Source organism: Oncorhynchus nerka, linkage group LG7, assembly GCF_034236695.1.
Source record: "Oncorhynchus nerka isolate Pitt River linkage group LG7, Oner_Uvic_2.0, whole genome shotgun sequence".
Taxonomy (NCBI): domain Eukaryota; kingdom Metazoa; phylum Chordata; class Actinopteri; order Salmoniformes; family Salmonidae; genus Oncorhynchus; species Oncorhynchus nerka.
In genome coordinates this window covers 10412460-10432627 of record NC_088402.1, presented here as the reverse complement: position 1 = coordinate 10432627, position 20168 = coordinate 10412460, and the positions used below count along the sequence as shown (strand labels likewise).

Below are 20168 nucleotides of genomic sequence, written 5' to 3'. Positions count from 1 at the left end.
ATGGCTCTACCTACCTGTGTGTGTGTGTATATGGCTCTACCTACCTGTGTGTGTGTATATATATGGCTCTACCCACTACAATTCAATGTCTCATCAAAATGCCCACCATAATGCTCTTGGACAAAAACATTTGCTCAGGATTATAATAAACTCAGCAAAAAAAGAAACGTCCTTTTTCAGGACCCTGTCTTTCAAAGACAATTTGTAAAAATCCAAATAACTTCACAGATCTTCATTGTAAAGGGTTTTAACACTGTTTCCCATGTTTGTTCAATGAACCATAAACAATGAATGAAAATGCACCTGTGGAACGGTCGTTAAGACACTAACAGCTTACAGACGGTAGACAATTAAGGTCACAGTTATGAAAACTTAGGACACTAAAGAGGCCTTTCTACTGACTCCGAAAACACCAAAAGGAAGATACCCAGGGTCCGTGCTCATCTGTGTGAACGTGCCTTAGGCATGCTGCAAGGAGGCATGAGGACTGCAGATGTGGTCAGGGAAATAAATTGCAATGTCTGTACTGTGAGACGCCTAAAGACAGCACTACAGGGAGACAGGATGGACAGCTGATCGTCCTCGCAGTGGCAGACCATGTGTAACAACACCTGCACAGGATCGGTACATCTGAACATCACACCGGGTACAGGATGGCAACAACAACTGCCCCGAGTTACACCAGGAACGCACAATCGCTCCATCAGTGTTCAGACTGTCCGCAATAGGCTGAGAGAGGCTGGACTGAGGGCTTGTAGGCCTGTTGTAAGGCAGGTCCTCACCAGACACACCGGCAACAATGTCGCCTATGGGCACAAACCCACCGCCACTGGACCAGACAAGACTGGCAAAAAGTGCTCTTCTCTGACAAGTTGTGGTTTTGTCTCACCAGGGTGATGGTCAGATTCGCGTTTATCGTCGAAGGAATGAGCGTTACACCGAGGCCTGTACTCTGGAACGGGTTCGATTTGGAGGGTCCGTCATGGTCTGGGGCGGTGTGTCACAGCATCATCGGACTGAGCTAGTTGTCATTGCACGTCTGGGACCCGTTGGATCGGAGGGTGAGGGCTATGGCCATTCACCCCCAGAAATGTCCGGGAACTTGCAGGTGTCTTGGTGGAAAAGTGGGGTAACATCTCACAGCAAGAACTGGTCAATCTGGTGCAGTCCATGAGGACGAGATGCACTGCAGTATTTAATGCAGCTGGTGGCCACACCAGATACTGAGTGTTACTTTTGATTTTGACCCCCGCTTTGTTCAGGGAAACATTATTCCATTTCTGTTAGTCACATGTCTGTGGAACTTGTTCAGTTTATGTCTCAGCTGTTGAATCTCGTCATGTTCATACAAATATTTACACATGTTAAGTTTGCTGAAAATTAACACAGTTGACAATGAGAGGACGTTTCTTTTTTTGCTGAGTTTAGGTTCAGTCCAATAGGATGCTTGTTTATATGAAGGTAAGACGGAATGTTTAGGTCTACTCACTTTGTACCCAGGGTCGCCATAAGGTCGCCATAAGGTTGCCATAATGTTTTCCCCATTGCTGACTGTATTCTTCAACAGCGGCCCAGTTGAGAAAGGTTCCCCCCAAAAAGCCGGACGGAGAGATCAAGCCCTACTCACTAACGGAGAGAGAAGGTGAGCCACCATTGACCTATGGACAGGAACACATACAGGCTAAACCCTAATGGGCCAGTTTCCCAGACCCAGATTAAGGCTAGTCCTGGATTAAAACCCATGTCGTTGAGATTCTTCTTAGTCCAGGACTAGGCTTAACCTGTGTCCAGGAAACCAGCCCATGTACAGTACATAGTAAACTATAGCTAGAACATACACTACATGACCAAAAGTATGTGGACACCTGCTCGTCAAACATCTCATTCTAAAATTATGGGCATTAATATGGAGTTGGTCCACCCTGTTGCTGCTATAACAGCCTCCAGTCTTCTGGGAAGGCTTTCCACTAGATATTGGAACATCGCTGCGGGGACTTGCTTCCATTTAGCCACAAGAGCATTAGTGAGGTCGGGCACTGATGTTGGGCAATTAGGCCTGGCTTGTAGTCGGTGTTCCAATTCATCCCAAAGTTGTTCGATGGGGTTGAGATCAGGGCTCTGTGCAGGCAGTCAAGTTCTTCCACACCAATTTCGACAAACCATTTCTGTATGGACCTCACTTTGTGCATGGGGGCATTGTCATGCTGAAACAGGAAAGGACCTTCCCCTACCCAAAGTGTTGCCACAAAGTTGGAAGCACAGGATCATCTCAAATGTAATGCTTTGTTGAAATTTCCCTTCACTGGAACTAAGGGGCCTGAACCATGAAAACAGCCCCACACCAATTTTCCTCCTCCACCAAACTTTACAGTTGGTACTGTGCATTCGGGCAGGTAACGTTCTCCTGGCGTCCACCAAACCCAGATTCGTCCGTCGGACTGCCAGATGGTGAAGCGGGATTCATCAATCCAGAGAACGAGTTTCTACTGCTCCAGAGTCCATTGACGGTGGTGATCTTATGTGCTCGGTCATGGAAACCCATTTCATGAAGTTCCCAACGAACAGTTCTTGTGCTGACATTGTTTCCAGAGGGAGTTTGGAGTTCGGTAATGATTGTTACAACTGAGGACTGATTATTTTTATGCGCTACGCCACGTTGACGGTGCCACGGTGACACGTTGACGGTGACACGTTGACGGTGCCACGTTGACACGATGACGGTGACACGTTGACACGATGACGGTGACACGATGACGGTGACACGTTGACGGTGACACGTTGACGGTGCCACGTTGACACGATGACGGTGACACGTTGACACGATGACGTTGCCACGGTGACACGTTGACGGTGCCACGTTGACACGTTGATGGTGACACGATGACGGTGCCACGGTGACACGATGACGGTGCCACGGTGACACGATGACGGTGACACGATGACGGTGCCACGGTGACACGATGACGGTGACACGTTGATGGTGCCACGATGACGGTGCCACGTTGACACGTTGAAAGTCACTGAGCTCTTCAGTAAGACCATTCTACTGCCAATGTTTGTCTATGGAGATTGCATGGCTGTGTGCTTCGATTTTTATACACCTGTCAGCAAATGGGTATCGCAGAAATAGCCACTAATTTGAAGGGGTGTCTACATACTTTTGTATATATTGTGTTGAGCAGCGTGACACAATTTACGTTGTACTAAAATACACAGTCGTGACATCGTATGACAGCCCGATGAAGATGCATATTATTTTCTCTGGAGTAAACATCATTACTTGTAGAGATATTTCCCACTTCATTGCACCCATTGTAAACACAGTGCTGTAGGGCGGATGGCATCTGTGTGGCATCTATTCTGCCTGGTTAGGTCAGTTTAGTTTGAAAGCCACTGAGCCATTCACCAGGGTAAGCATTGATAACAGCTTTGTAAACATTAGGATGTACCGCCGACACTCATGGCTACTGTAGAACCTCTCTGTCCAGTCACATTTCACAGTGCCTCTGTGCAGTTGGTTGGTTCGTCAAATGTACTGTAGAACCTCTCTGTCCAGTCACATTTCACAGTGTCTCTGTGCAGTTGGTTGGTTCGTCAAATGTACTGTAGAACCTCTCTGTCCAGTCACATTTCACAGTGTCTCTGTGCAGTTGGTTGGTTCGTCTTCTGGCCTCAGTAAAATGTCACCATAGTTGGATAGAGTTTATATAACCATTGTTTTATGAGTGGAGCAGTGAGATTCACGAACTCTTAATCAAATCTTGCTGTTTATAATTGTCTGTCCGAGACACTAGTCAGCCTAGTGATGATGCACTGTACTGAGATCAGTTTGTGTTAGATTCTGAATAATGTAGTAGCAGTGGTGCTCTGTCAGAGACACTAGTCAGCCTAGTGATGATGCACTGTACTGAGATCAGTTTGTGTTAGATTCTGAATAATGTAGTAGCAGTGGTGCTCTGTCATGGTATTGTCTCCCCCTCATGGTATTGTCTCCCCCTCTCCCTCGTGGTTTTGTCTACAGCTGTGCGAGAGGAGCAGAGGGCTCTTCCCTGGCCTTTGTGTCGCCACGCGGCTCCTCCCCTCTCTCCCCCATTGTCGGTATCCTCCCCGTGCTCCCCAAGCAGGGGCCGCCAGCGTCCCGATCCGGCCCTGGCCCCGGCACCTGCCCCTGGGGCCAACAGGGGCCCGAACCCCCACCCTCCACTCATCAACAGCCTCAACTGCAGGGCAAAGCGCACCAGGTATGGTATTCCCGAGAATAGGTTCCGAAATGTCCTTGTTTTCCAGGAATCTCGGTTGGAGTGATTCCTGATTCACGGGAATCAGGAGGGAAGAAGCAGAGGGAATCATCCGACGTGGGAATTTTTGGGAACGTTTGCAACCCTACTTCTACTACTTGACTGAACCCAGGATTGTGGGAGAGGTGCTACAGCAGTATATCTGAATGGCAGAGTGTGTTCTATGCTGAGGGCCTGTCTGTGTCTCTGCCAGGGTTGGAGGGCTTGGCAGCGGGACGCAGCATTCCTCTCATTAAGAGTATTGTTCCATGCAAAAGAGCCAGCCTCAGGGCACTGTGGGTATATCCCAAATGGCAGACTGTTCCCTTTCTACTATCTAGGGAATAGTGTGCCATTTGGGACAGGACCCTGGGTAAAGTGCCCTTCTCTCTGATTCCAAGCCTCCTGCTCTCTCTCTCTTCTATCTAATTGTCCTGCGTGACCAGAAGTGCTCTCTCTCTTCTATCTAATTGTCCTGTGTGACCAGAAGTGCTCTCTCTCTCTTCTCTCGAACTGTCCTGCGTGACCAGAAGTGCTCTCTCTCTTCTCTCTAATTGTCCTGTGTGACCAGAAGTTCTCTCTCTCTTCTATCTAATTGTCCTGCGTGACCAGAAGTGCTCTCTCTCTCTTCTCTCTAACTGTCCTGTGTGACCAGAAGTGCTCTCTCTCTCCTCTCTAATTGTCCTGTGTGACCAGAAGTGCTCTCTCTCTTCTATCTAATTGTCCTGTGTGACCAGAAGTGCTCTCTCTAATTGTCCTGCGTGACCAGAAGTGCTCTCTCTCTTCTCTCTAATTGTCCTGCGTGACCAGAAGTGCTCTCTCTCTCTTCTCTCTAATTGTCCTGTGTGACCAGAAGTGCTCTCTCTCTCTCTTCTCTCTAATTGTCCTGTGTGACCAGAAGTGCTCTCTCTCTTCTATCTAATTGTCCTGTGTGACCAGAAGTGCTCTCTCTAATTGTCCTGCGTGACCAGAAGTGCTCTCTCTCTTCTATCTAATTGTCCTGTGTGACCAGAAGTGCTCTCTCTAATTGTCCTGTGTGACCAGAAGTGCTCTCTCTCTCTCCTCTCTAATTGTCCTGTGTGACCAGAAGTGCTCTCTCTCTCCTCTCTAATTGTCCTGTGTGACCAGAAGTGCTCTCTCTCTCTTCTCTCTAATTGTCCTGTGACCAGAAGTGCTCTCTCTCTCTTCTCTCTAATTGTCCTGCATGACCAGAAGTGCTCTCTCTCTCTTCTATCTAATTGTCCTGTGACCAGAAGTGCTCTCTCTCTCTTCTCTCTAATTGTCCTGTGTGACCAGAAGTGCTCTCTCTCTCTCTTCTCTCTAATTGTCCTGTGTGACCAGAAGTGCTCTCTCTCTTCTCTCTAATTGTCCTGTGTGACCAGAAGTGCTCTCTCTCTCTTCTCTAATTGTCCTGTGTGACCAGAAGTGCTCTCTCTCTTCTATCTAATTGTCCTGTGTGACCAGAAGTGCTCTCTCTAATTGTCCTGCGTGACCAGAAGTGCTCTCTCTCTTCTATCTAATTGTCCTGTGTGACCAGAAGTGCTCTCTCTAATTGTCCTGTGTGACCAGAAGTGCTCTCTCTCTCTCCTCTCTAATTGTCCTGTGTGACCAGAAGTGCTCTCTCTCTCTTCTCTCTAATTGTCCTGTGACCAGAAGTGCTCTCTCTCTCTTCTCTCTAATTGTCCTGCATGACCAGAAGTGCTCTCTCTCTCTTCTATCTAATTGTCCTGTGACCAGAAGTGCTCTCTCTCTCTTCTCTCTAATTGTCCTGCATGACCAGAAGTGCTCTCTCTCTCCTATCTAATTGTCCTGCGTGACCAGAAGTGCTCTCTCTCTCCTATCTAATTGTCCTGCGTGACCAGAAGTGCTCTCTCTCTCCTATCTAATTGTCCTGCGTGACCAGAAGTGCTCTCTCTCTCCTATCTAATTGTCCTGCGTGACCAGAAGTGCTCTCTCTCTCTCCTCTCTAATTGTCCTGCATGACCAGAAGTGCTCTCTCTCTCTCCTCTCTAATTGTCCTGCATGACCAGAAGTGCTCTCTCTCTCTCTTCTATCTAATTGTCCTGTGTGACCAGAAGTGCTCTCTCTCTAATTGTCCAGCGTGACCAGAAGTGCTCTCTCTCTCTTCTCTCTAATTGTCCAGCGTGACCAGAAGTGCTCTCTCTCTCTCCTCTCTAATTGTCCAGCGTGACCAGAAGTGCTCTCTCTCTCTCTTCTATCTAATTGTCCTGTGTGACCAGAAGTGCTCTCTCTCTCTAATTGTCCAGCGTGACCAGAAGTGCTCTCTCTCTCTTCTCTCTAATTGTCCTGTGTGACCAGAAGTGCTCTCTCTCTCTCCTCTCTAATTGTCCTGTGTGACCAGAAGTGCTCTCTCTCTCTTCTCTCTAATTGTCCTGTGACCAGAAGTGCTCTCTCTAATTGTCCTGCGTGACCAGAAGTGCTCTCTCTCTCTCCTCTCTAATTGTCCTACGTGACCAGAAGTGCTCTCTCTCTCTCCTCTCTAATTGTCCTGCATGACCAGAAGTGCTCTCTCTCTCTTCTATCTAATTGTCCTGTGTGACCAGAAGTGCTCTCTCTCTCTAATTGTCCTGCGTGACCAGAAGTGCTCTCTCTCTCTCCTCTAATTGTCCAGCGTGACCAGAAGTGCTCTCTCTCTCTTCTCTCTAATTGTCCTGCGTGACCAGAAGTGCTCTCTCTCTCTCCTCTCTAATTGTCCAGCGTGACCAGAAGTGCTCTCTCTCTCTTCTATCTAATTGTCCTGTGTGACCAGAAGTGCTCTCTCTCTAATTGTCCTGCATGACCAGAAGTGCTCTCTCTCTCTCCTCTCTAATTGTCCAGCGTGACCAGAAGTGCTCTCTCTCTCTTCTCTCTAATTGTCCTGCGTGACCAGAAGTCTCTCTAATTGTCCTGCGTGACCAGAAGTGCTCTCTCTCTCTCTCTCTAATTGTCCAGCGTGACCAGAAGTGCTCTCTCTCTCTAATTGTCCTGCGTGACCAGAAGTGCTCTCTCTCTAATTGTCCTGTGTGACCAGAAGTGCTCTCTCTCTAATTGTCCAGCGTGACCAGAAGTGCTCTCTCTCTCTTCTATCTAATTGTCCTGTGTGACCAGAAGTGCTCTCTCTCTCCTCTCTAATTGTCCTGTGTGACCAGAAGTGCTCTCTCTCTAATTGTCCAGCGTGACCAGAAGTGCTCTCTCTCTCTTCTATCTAATTGTCCTGCGTGACCAGAAGTGCTCTCTCTCTAATTGTCCTGTGTGACCAGAAGTGCTCTCTCTCCCTATCTAATTGTCCTGCGTGACCAGAAGTGCTCTCTCTCTCTCCTATCTAATTGTCCTGCGTGACCAGAAGTGCTCTCTCTCTCTTCTCTCTAATTGTCCTGCGTGACCAGAAGTGCTCTCTCTCTCTTCTATCTAATTGTCCTGTGTGACCAGAAGTGCTCTCTCTCTCCTCTCTAATTGTCCTGTGTGACCAGAACTGCTCTCTCTCTAATTGTCCAGCGTGACCAGAAGTGCTCTCTCTCTCTCCTCTCTAATTGTCCTGTGTGACCAGAAGTGCTCTCTCTCTAATTGTCCTGTGTGACCAGAACTGCTCTCTCTCTAATTGTCCTGCGGGACCAGAACTGCTCTCTCTCTAATTGTCCTGCGTGACCAGAAGTGCTCTCTCTCTATCCTCTCTAATTGTCCTGCGTGACCAGAAGTGCTCTCTCTCTCTCCTATCTAATTGTCCTGCGTGACCAGAAGTGCTCTCTCTCTCCTCTCTAATTGTCCTGTGTGACCAGAACTGCTCTCTCTCTAATTGTCCTGCGTGACCAGAAGTGCTCTCTCTCTCTCCTCTCTAATTGTCAAATCAAATCAAAATTTTATTTGTCACATACACATGGTTAGCAGATGTTAATGCGAGTGTAGCGAAATGCTTGTGCTTCTAGTTCCGACAATGCAGTGATAACCAACAAGTAATCTAACTAACAATTCCAAAACTACTGTCTTATACACAGTGTAAGGGGATAAGGAATATGTACATAAGGATATATGAATGAGTGATGGTACAGAGCAGCATACAGTAGATGGTATCGAGTACAGTATATACATATGAGATGAGTATGTAGACAAAGTAAACAAAGTGGCATAGTTAAAGTGGCTAGTGACATAAGAATGCAGTCGATGATCTAGAGTACAGTATATACATATGCATATGAGATGAATAGTGTAGGGTAAGTAACATTATATAAGGTAAGAACTGCTCTCTCTCTAACTGTCCTGCGTGACCAGAACTGCTCTCTCTCTCTCCTCTCCAACTGTCCTGCGTGACCAGAACTGCTCTCTCTCTCTAATTGTCCTGTGTGACCAGAACTGCTCTCTCTCTAACTGTCCTGCGTGACCAGAACTGCTCTCTCTCTCTCTCCTCTCCAACTGTCCTGGGTGACCAGAACTGCTCTCTCTCTAATTGTCCTGTGTGACCAGAACTGCTCTCTCTGTGGCCTGTCTTTCTAAACACTGTTTCTCTATGTCTGTCTTTCTCTTGTTCTCTCGTTTGTGTTCACCATCCCCTTTAATTTCATTTGTCCTCTCACAAATACAATCATCTAATCCTCCTCCTTCCTCACATCCTCCTCTCTCTGGCTCTCTGCCTCCTCCTCCTCCATCGTTAACATGAGGACAGTTCCCTTAACCGATCGCAGCTCAGCTTCCATTGACCACCTCGTGACTCTCCCCACCACAGTTTGCTCCTTTTTTTAAAGGAAGGACTGTTGTTTTTAGCCTGTTAGCTAGCCTATGTCTGCATCCCAATTCTCCACCCTTCTCTTGAAGTGTGTACTTGCACACTTCCCGTCATTGATTTAACAATGGTGGAAATTTCCCCCTCCCCCGATGTTTACACCATTGTTAAATCAATGACGGGAAGTGTGCACGATCAGGATGCAACCTACCGATCTGTCTGTCATGGCCAGGGAGTTTAGTATTATTTCAATGATTCATTTACTACGAAACAGAAGGGATAGGACTCCCTGTCTGTTAGAAGTCGTTCAACCTTTCCTAGTTGCGTTGGTCGTCCCGTTGAGGGACTTATGATGCTGCCTGTACCTTTTTGCCTGACGTTTTCTAGAAGAAGTTATTAAAACTTATCTCCCAACAAAATGAGAAAAGTGAGATTTCTTTCTGTTCAACCTGGTCCGCCATTTTGGAGCTTGTATTTCACTAATAGTTTGACCTTTAACCTAAAATACTCTCAATAAAAAATATACTAGGCTACTAAAATAACACGAAGGCTTTTGTAGTCATATTCATTGTACAGCAGTTAACGTGTTTATTTATTAATTACAATTTTTCTCACAATAGTCTTTTTTTTATTTTTATAAAACTTGACTTGTCACATTGTCATGGAAACATGTGGCCAATAAGAAACATTACCTAGAATTTGATATTGACCAGTTTTTTCTATCAGGCACAACGTGTTCCCCTAACTCCTCCCCCATGACTCTAAGCATCTATTCTGACATCACATGGTTATTGACCTTTTTGTTATTGTATGTATGAGTTGTCAAGCATTCACTTATACCTTTGTTTTTGCTAATTATGTTTTCATTTTGTGTTTTTCTTATGTTGAATTCTGTTGCCTTTTTTCCATTCAAACACAATTCCTTCTCTTTTTATCTTTTTCCTTGGTCCTGTACTACCCTGTCTCGCTCCCTACCTCATTGCTCCCACATCCTTCTCTGTGCCCTGTTCTCTCCTGTACCCTTGGTCTTTTCTTTTTTTTTTTACATTCCCTTGCTCTTCCCTGCTCCCATCGCCGTGGTAGCCAACAGGGCCTGGTTGCCAGGGGCAACCTCTACAGCCGCCACGTCAACACCCGGGGCTTTGGGCAGTTGTTGGAGACACAGCCGAACATCTTCAAACTGCCAGGTAACCAGATTTGATTGGCTACGGGACGTGTGTAGTACACCGTAAGAACACGCCATTAAGAATTACGGGTTGTAATTCCAAAAGGCACCCTATTCCCGATATAGCGCACTACTTTTGACCAGAGCCCTAGGGACCCTGGTTAAAAGTAGTGCACTACATAGGGAATAGGGTACCATTTGGGACAAACTACATTACCCAGCATGCCCATGGATGTACTGTGCTGTCCATTCTGACCTCTGACCTGTTAGTGCTGTGTGTCTCCTCAGGTTTGAGACCAGTGTTGAGAGACAGAGAGACTGACATCGGAGGACAGAGAGAGCCACTGGGACACAGAGACAGGTTTGAGACCAGTGTTGAGAGACTGACATCGGAGGACAGAGAGAGCCACTGGGACACAGGACCAGGTTTGACATCGGAGGACAGGACCCAGTGTTGGGACATCGGAGGACAGAGACCAGTGTTGAGAGACTGACATGGTTTGAGACCAGTGTTGAGAGACTGACATCGGAGGACAGAGAGAGCCACTGGGACACAGAGACAGGTTTGAGACCAGTGTTGAGAGACTGACATCGGAGGACAGAGAGAGCCACTGGGACACAGAGACAGGTTTGAGACCAGTGTTGAGAGACTGACATCGGAGGACAGAGAGAGAGCCACTGGGACAGAGACAGGTTTGAGACCAGTGTTGAGAGACTGAAGGACAGAGAGCCACTGGGACACACAGAGACAGGTTTGAGACGGAGGACAGAGAGAGCCACTGGGACACAGAGACAGGTTGAGAGACTGAGACCAGTGGGACACAGAGACAGGTTGAGAGACTGACATCGGAGGACAGAGAGAGCCACTGGGACACAGAGACAGGTTTGAGACCAGTGTTGAGAGACTGACATCGGAGGACAGAGAGAGCCACTGGGACACAGAGACAGGTTTGAGACCAGTGTTGAGAGACTGACATCGGAGGACAGAGAGAGCCACTGGGACACAGAGACAGGTTTGAGACCAGTGTTGAGAGACTGACATCGGAGGACAGAGAGGGACACAGAGACAGGTTTGAGACCAGTGTTGAGAGACTGACATCGGAGGACAGAGAGAGCCACTGGGACAGAGACAGGTTTGAGACCAGTGTTGAGAGACTGACAGTGGGACACAGAGACAGGTTTGAGACCAGTGTTGAGAGACTGACATCGGAGGACAGAGGGAGCCACTGGGACACAGAGACAGGTTGGACAGCCAAGGAGTCCTAACTCACATAGAAACACTATTAGAAGGTTATACATCTCACAGATGTGGGGCGGCAGGGTAGCCTAGTGGTTAGAGTGTAGGGACGGCAGGTACCCTAGTGGTTAGAGTGTAGGGACGGCAGGGTAGCCTAGTGGTTAGAGTGTAGGACAAGGTACAGATCTGTCGTTCTGCCCCTGAACAGGCAGTTAACCCACTGTTCCTAGGCCGTCATTGAAAATAAGAATTTATTCTTAACTGACTTGCCTAGTTAAATAAAGGTAAATAAATTTTAAAAAAAAATTAAAACAGACTGTACATCATAAATGTATGTAGTGGATTGGAAAGGCATTGAATAGTGGGCGGATACAAATGAAAGAATGGTGTGTACAACCTGAATTACAGAAGACCTGTGTTTTGACAATGACCTTTTCTTTGTTCTCTCCCTCTGCGCCACAAATGATTTATCTTCCTTCTTTACCCTCTCTGTTTCTCTATCACACTCATCATGCCTCTTCTTCTTCTCTCTTCATCCCTCAGTTTCAACCAGGTCCCTGCCTGTATACAATGAGCTACAAAAGTATGGGGACAATGACATCTGTTGTTTTGGCTCTGGACTCCAGCACTTTGATATGATACAATGACTATGAGGTTAAAGTGCAGACTGTCAGCTTTAAGTTGATGGTATTTTCATCCATACCGGGGTGAACTGTTTAGAAATTACAGCACTTTTTGTACATAGTCCTCCGATTTTAGGGGACCAAAAGTATTCGGACAAATTCAGTTGTGTATTAATGTGCAAAGTCACTGTCCCAATCATTTTGGACCTCACGTGTCTCTCCCACCTCTGCCCCCCGTCCAGGAAGGAGCCGCTCCGTGCCCAGACTATCATGATGACCACCAGAGAACCAGACAGACAGGCCGAGACAGACACCAGGGTGCTGGAGAAGGGGCTCCGGAAGGGGTTAGCAGGAGAGCCCTTTCCAGGAAGGGGTAGGGGAGAAGGAGGTGGGCCTCTGGAGGTGGTTGAGAAGGGACCATCGGAGCCTGAGAGGGACAGAGGTAGAGGAGGAAGCTCCTGGGGAGTAGGAGGAGGGCCCCTGGTGGTGGTTGAGAAGGGACCATCAAAACCTGAGAGGGACATGGGGACAGGAGGGTGGTCGTGGATGCTGGGAGAGAGCTGCTGTAACACAGCCCAGTGGGCCAGGCAGGACTATAGAAACACCAGACCCTGGTGACGCACATGGACAGATGGACAAACAGACTGATGATTAGGGATCAAGAGTGGGGAGATGAGAGAAGAAAGCCACATATGGATACAGATGAAGAGAATGGAGAGATAAAAGAGAAGAAATCCAATCCTCCTGCACTTCCCTTCAACCCTCTTTCCTGATAACTAATTAATGGTACTGTTTATAACGAGACAGAATGAGTGAGGGGTTTGGTCGGTACACAGCAATGATGTCTCTTATCACTGAGTGTTGTATCTGTCCCAAATGGCACCCTTTTTAGTGCACTACTTTCTACCAGAGCCAAGGTCGTAGGGTGCCATTTGGGATGTACATAGACCGTGTGAGAGTGTAACATGATGGGTTACAGCGCAATGACCAGAATGTGGCAGTGAATGGCGAAGTTTTACACACCTCCCAAAATCTGCAAAGGCAATGGGAGCCATGCTTGAAATTCCATTCGACCTGAGTTTACCAGACATATTTTATGGCACTTTAATTCATTTTGTACATTCAAATGTACTTTTTAAATGTGTTTTATCTGAAGTATCTGAAAGTATTATTCTTTTTTTTTTCTATAAATAAATTGGCTACACAGACGATCACAGAAACGGACTTGTCCCTAATGTTGATGGAATAGCATTATGAGTTAGCCCTGTGTTATCAATCAGAATCAATGAAATGTTCAATCAAATCCCCTCCACAATAAGAGTCTGTTGAACCAGCTGCAGCGCTCTTTACTGGCTGGGTGGGTCCAGTACTACCACTAAACCTCAGACATGTCAGTACAAAGCAGGGTTGTGTTCATTAGGCACCAAATGGAAGAACATTTTGAAAAAAACAGGGAGGAACTACTTGGATTTATCCAATAAGAAATGGCGAATTTTGTTTTCTGTTTGAAAACGTTTTGCTACAGTGTGCCCTAATGAACACAACCCTGCTTCGGTTATTTCCTCCCCACAGACAGTAAACAGATTTATATCATCACTAAAACATTGGTGCGCTGATGACATGTTAAACATGGAACTAGTCAGTACCCCGGTCAAGACGGGATCTCATTGGAGATCTTTCATTTCTTCATCACTCCCAAATGACCAAATTGGAATGGCACGGCCCAATTAAAAGTTCCCTTTCCTCGGTTTTGGAATGGTACGGCCCAATTAAAGTTCCCTTTTCCTTGGCTTTGGAATGGCACGGCCCAATTAAAGTTCCCTTTCCTCGGCTTTGGAATGGTACGGCCCAATTAAAGTTCCCTTTCCTCGGCTTTGGAATGGTACGGCCCAATTAAAGTTCCCTTTCCTCGGCTTTGGAATGGTACGGCCCAATTAAAGTTTTGAATTATGGCTATTACTAATTAATGTACAGAGGGGATAGACTGAAAGGACAAAACATTAAGAACACCTTCCTGCTATTGAGTTGTCTTGCCCTTTCACCCTCTGAATGGCACACACACACACACACAAACCATATCTCAAATGTCTCAAGGCTTAAACATCCTTCTTTAACCCGTCTCCTCCTCTTCATCTACTTTGATTAAAGTGGATTTAACAAGTGACATCAATAAGGGATCATAGACTGACCAGGGGAATCCAGGTGAAAGCTGTCATGGAAAGAGCAGATGTTCTTAATGTTTTATACAATCAGCGTATGTCAACGTGTATCATTAACCAAGACAGAAAGTGCAACAGACTGCTCACGATGACTGTATCATTAACCAGCCAGACAGAAAGACCAACACAGACTGCTCACGATCACCATCGAAACTGACTCCAAGGCTTTCTTCTTGCTATTTGTTTTTTTTTGTCCAGGAGTCGTGTTCCATGATGATGCGTACAGCACGTCCCGTCCATCTGGCTCTTTCCTCTTGTCATGACACGTACTGACAGGCTTGGTATCCCGGCAACACTTCCACAAGCTAAGACCATATAAGTATAATCTATAGAAGGTGCTTAGGAACCTCCATCCCATTATGCCATCATTGACTTGAATGGGGCGGTTCATTCTAAAGATTCTATTTGTAATGGGTCACACAGCTTGAATGGGGCGGTTCATTCTAAAGATTCTATTTGTAATGGGTCGCACAGCTTGAATGGGGCGGTTCATTCTAAAGAGTATTCTATTGTAATGGGTCGCACAGCTTGAATGGGGCGGTTCATTCTAAAGATTCTATTTGTAATGGGTCGCAGCTTGAATGCTTCATTCTAAAGAATTTGGGGTCGCACAGCTTGAATGGGCATTCATTCTAAAGATTCTATTTGTAATGGGTCGCACAGCTTGAATGGGGCGGTTCATTCTAAAGATTCTATTTGTAATGGGTCGCACAGCTTGATTCTAAAGATGTAATGGGCTTGGTTCATTCTAAAGATTCTATTTGTAATGGGTCGCACAGCTGGAATGGGGCGGTTCATTCTAAAGATTCTATTTGTAATGGGTCTTGAATTTTCATTCTAAAGATTCTATTTGTAATGGTCGCACAGCTTGAATGGGGGCGGTTCATTCTAAAGATTCTATTTGTAATGGGTCATTGAATGGGCGGTTCATTCTAAAGATTCTATTTGTAATGGGTTGAATGGGGCGGTTCATTCTAAAGATTCTATTTGTAATGGGTCACAGCTTGAATGGGGCGGTTCATTCTAAAGATTCTTCATTTGATTCTATTTGTATGGGTCGCACAGCTTGAATGGGGCGGTTCATTCTAAAGATTATATTTGTAATGGGTCGCACAGCTTGAATGGGGCGGTTCATTCTAAAGATTCTATTTGTAATGGGTTGAATGGGGCGCATTCAGCTTGAATGGGGCTTGGTTCATTCTAAAGATTCTATTTGTAATGGGTCGCACAGCTTGAATGGGGCGGTTCATTCTAAAGATTCTATTTGTAATGGGTCGCACAGCTTGAATGGGGCGGTTCATTCTAAAGATTCTATTTGTAATGGGTCACACAGCTTGAATGGGCAGTTCATTCTAAAGAATTTGTAATGGGTCGGCTTCATTCTAAAGATTCTATTTGTAATGGGTCGCACAGCTTGAATGGGGCGGTTCATTCTAAAGATTCTATTTGTAATGGGTCGCACAGCTTGAATGGGGCGGTTCATTCTAAAGATTCTATTTGTAATGGGTCACACAGCTTGAATGGGGCGGTTCATTCTAAAGATTCTATTTGTAATGGGTCACACAGCTTGAATGGGGCGGTTCATTCTAAAGATTCTATTTGTAATGGGTCACACAGCTTGGCATAGAACATGTAGAACACAGCGTGGTTCATTCTAAAGATTCTATTTGTAATGGGTCGCAGTCATTCTAAAGATTCTATTTGTAATGGGTCTTGAATGGCATTCTAAAGAACATGTGGGGCGGTTCATTCTAAACACAGCTGGAATGGTTCATTCTAAAGATTCTATTTGTAATGGGTCACACAATGGGGCGGTTCATTCTAAAGATTCATTTGTAATGAACATGTATTCTAAAGATTCTACACAGCTTGAATGGTTTCATTCTAAAGATTCTATTTGTAATGAGTCACACAGCATGACATTCATAGAACATTTAATGGGTCACAGCATGGTTCATTCTAAAGGTTCTATTTGTAATGGGTCACACAGCATGGCATATAGAACACAGCGTAATGGTCACACAGCTTGGCATCATTAGAACTAATTCTAAAGGTTCTATTTGTAATGGGTCACACAGCATGGCATATAGAACATGTAGAACACAGCGTGGTTCATTCTAAAGGTTCTATTTGTAATGGGTCACACAGCATGGCATATAGAACATGTAGAACACAGCATGGTTCATTCTAAAGGTTCTATTTGTAATGGGTCACACAGCATGGCATATAGAACACAGCGTGGTTCATTCTAAAGGTTATATTTGTAATGGGTCACACAGCATGGCATATAGAACACAGCGTGGTTCATTCTAAAGGTTCTATTTGTAATGGGTCACACAGCATGGCATATAGAACACAGCGTGGTTCATTCTAAAGGTTATATTTGTAATGGGTCACACAGCTTGGCATGTAGAACATGTAGAACACAGCTTTTAAGTTATTGTTCTCACTGAACAACCGCACCAACGCTTAAAGTCCAAGGACATACTGTCATATGTACAAAAATATGGATTTATTTTTCTTTAAAATAGTCTGACAACCAACATTTAACATGAGGTTCAGTACAAACAAATGATACACTTGAAATGAATCATATATCCTTTGTTTATCTGTTGGATTCTCTTCAGATTTCAGTTTAAAATATTTACAAATGTAGCGTGAAGTGTGAGGGTTTCTCTCTCTGTCTCTCTTGGTTTCCCACGATTAAATGTAGCATGAAGTGTAAGGGTTTCTCTCTGTCTCTCTTGGTTTCCCACGATTAAATGTAGCATGAAGTGTGAGGGTTTCTCTCTCTGTCTCTCTTGGTTTCCCACGATTAAATGTAGCGTGAAGTGTGAGGGTTTCTCTCTCTGTCTCTCTTGGTTTCCCACGATTAAATGGAGTCTGTTGTCATATACGGTTCAGAACACTGCAGTCACATAAAAAACAGCATCAAACCAACACTGAGTTTTGTTTGCCAAGGCCTGATGGGGGCATTCCCTACTTGGGTACAAAGTCACTGTGAGATGGCCTACTGGGAAGCGATACAGCTTTTGAATGATCTAGTAGTACCAAATTATCTGTTTTGATGTGTTAATAAAACCATTAATCTGAGGGATGTATTTGAAGGAAACTGCCCCCCCCCCAGAGTCTTCAAAAAGTTTACTTCCTTGAGCGGGCCTCTATCAGTGTGAACTGTGTTGGGATACACTATATACTATATACACTATATACTATACACTATAACCTACACACTATACACTATAACCTACACACTACACTACACACTACACTATACACTATACACTATAACCTACACACTACACTACACACTATAACCTACACACTACACACACACTTTACACTTTACACTATATACACTATACACTATAACCTATACACTACACACACTATACACTATACTATACACACTACACACACTATACACTATACACACACAAAAAAATGGCACCTTCAGAACGTATTCACACCTTGACTTTTTCCACATTGTGTTTGAGCCTGAAATTTCAAAATGATTCAATTAAGATTTTTTAAAAACAAAAAAAGTGTCACTGGCCACTGACAAAATACCCCATAATGTCAAAGTGGAATTATGTTTTTTTAAATGAATTACACATGAAAAGCTGAAATGTCTTTAGTTAATAAGTATACAACTATTTTGTTATGGAAAAGCCTAAATAGGTTCTGGAGTAAAAATGTGCTTAAGAAGTCACATAACTTTGTACCCAAGTAGAGACTAACATTATTTTTTAAATGACTACCTCATCTCTGTACCCCACACATACACATAACTGGAAGGTCCCTCTGTCCAGCAGTGAATTTCAAACAGATTCAATCACAAAGACCAGGGAGGTTTTTCAATGCCTCAAACAGCACCTATTGGTAGATGGGTTATATATTTTTTTAACTCAGACATTTGAATATCCGTTTGAGTATGGTGGAGTTGTTAAAATACACTTTAGATGGTGAATCAAAATACACCCAGTCACGACAAAGATACAGGTGTCCTACCTAACTCAGTTGCCGGAGAGGAAGGAAACTGCTCAGGGATTTCACTATGAGGCCAATGGTGACTTTAAAAACAGTTACAGAGTTTAATGGCTGTAATAGGAGAAAACTGAGGATGGGTCAACAACATTGTTGTTACTCCACAAAACTAACCTAATTGACAGAATGAAAATAACTTTTTGTCCGGAATACAAAGTGATATGTTTGGGATAAACACTCCAGATTTTCAAAAAAGTGGTTGCTGCATCATGTTATGTGTATGCTTGTAATCATTAAGGATTGTGGCGTTTTTCAGGATAAAAAAATAAATGGAATCGAGCTAAGCACAGACAAAATCCTAGAGGAAAACCTTGTTCAGTCTGCTTTCCACCAGACACTGGGAGATGAATTCACCTTTCAGCAGGATAATAACATAAACACAAGGCCAAATCTAAACTGGAGTTGCTTACCAAGCCACAGTGAATGTTCTTGAGTGGCCGAGTTACAGTTTTGACTTAAATCTACGGCAAGACTTGAAAATGGTTGTCTAGCAAGAATGACAGAGCTTGAAGAATTCTTAAAAGAATAATGGGCAAATGTTGCACAATCCTGGTGTGGAAAGCTCTTAGAGAGGTGCCAAAGGTGCTTCTACAAAGTATTGACTCAGGGGTGTGAATACTTATGTAAAAAAATAATTTACAAAAAACGTGTTTTTACTTTGTCATTATGGGATATTGTGTGTACATAGGTTAGAACATTTTTAAAGTTATTTAATACATTTTCAAGTCAGGTTTTAACAACAACATGAGAGAGAGAGAGACAGATAGAGAGAGAGACAGAGAGACAGAGAGAGGAGAGACAGAGAGAGAGACAGAGAGAGAGACAGAGAGGGAGAGGGAGAGGAAGAGAGCGAGAAAGAGACAGAGAGACAGAGAGAGACAGAGAGAGAGAGCGGGAGAGAGAGACAGAGAGAGAGACAGAGAGAGAGACAGAGAGAGAGAGAGAGGGAGAGAGAGGGAGCGAGAGAGAGACAGAGCAGAGAGAGAGAGAGAGAGAGAGAGCGAGAGAGAGACAGAGAGAGAGAGAGAGAGAGCGAGAGAGAGAGAGAGCGAGACAGAGAGAGAGGAGAGAGCGAGAGAGAGACATAGAGAGAGACAGAGAGAGAGAGAGAGACAGAGAGAGAGAGAGACAGAGAGAGGGAGAGAGAGGGAGCGAGAGAGAGACAGAGAGAGAGAGAGAGAGAGAGAGAGAGAGAGACAGAGAGAGAGACAGAGAGAGAGACAGAGAGAGACAGAGGTAAGAATACTTTGTAAAGGCACTGCAAGTAACTCAAAGTTCTTTAACTAGAGCTCCGTCTTGGCTGTTTTTTTTCCTTTCTGTTGGCGCTATTCCGTACGTGCCCATTGGACCGTGGGGGACCTATTGAGTTAAAAAGAGGATGTTTAATGATTACAAACATTGAGATCTGCATAGTTTCACGCCACCTCGGGTTGCACCTCTCTAAGTCATGGAAAAAACAGACCCCTGTCCTGTAACCTGAGTTTATCGCTTGGCAAGCTCCTTCCATCCAAACCCCTTTCCCTGCTTTTACCTCCCTTAAGCCCCTTTCACACCCCAAGCAGAACAAAAACCTGGGTCATGTTCATTAGGCATCGAATTAAGAAAAAACCTGACTGAAACAGGGAGGGACTATCTGGACTCGTCCAATAAAAACACCTTTTTTCTGTTTAAAAAAATAAATAAAATGTTTTGCAAGTGCTTCTGTTCCTAATGAACACCAGCTCCTCTACTGGAATGACTAAACCCCTTTAAACCCTCTTTAACTCTGCAGTGTAACTGTATCTCCTGCAACTGTCCCCACCACTGCTCCTCCTCTACAAAAGTGTGCACTTCGGGAGAAAGAATGAAGAGCGGAGAATAAGGATGCAAGCCACAGGGATCCTGCC

At 44.9% G+C, this 20168-nt stretch overlaps 1 protein-coding gene and 1 long non-coding RNA gene across 10 annotated transcripts in view; both read left to right on the top strand.

Moving 5' to 3' along the window:
* LOC115125001 (alpha-tubulin N-acetyltransferase 1-like) overlaps nucleotides 1-13225 on the top strand; it is a 56145-nt gene extending 42920 nt beyond the window's left edge. For 2 of the 9 annotated variants that reach the window (XM_065020160.1, XM_065020159.1), the window contains 5 exons: nucleotides 1568-1642; nucleotides 4022-4241; nucleotides 10075-10178; nucleotides 10445-10517; nucleotides 12259-13225. In XM_065020160.1, the coding sequence (XP_064876232.1) occupies nucleotides 1568-1642; nucleotides 4022-4241; nucleotides 10075-10178; nucleotides 10445-10517; nucleotides 12259-12634 (848 nt within the window). In that variant the 3' untranslated portion in view covers nucleotides 12635-13225. Of the gene's footprint in view, nucleotides 1-1567; nucleotides 1643-4021; nucleotides 4242-8934; nucleotides 10179-10444; nucleotides 10562-12258 lie in introns of those variants that run through there. The other 7 variants (XM_065020165.1, XM_065020162.1, XM_065020168.1 and 4 more) reach the window with 5 other exon arrangements.
* On the top strand, nucleotides 10660-11219 carry LOC135572412 (uncharacterized). Its single transcript, XR_010464264.1, has 2 exons — nucleotides 10660-10862; nucleotides 10988-11219. It is a non-coding gene; the product is annotated as an uncharacterized LOC135572412 (long non-coding RNA).
* Nucleotides 13226-20168: the final 6943 nt, after the last annotated feature.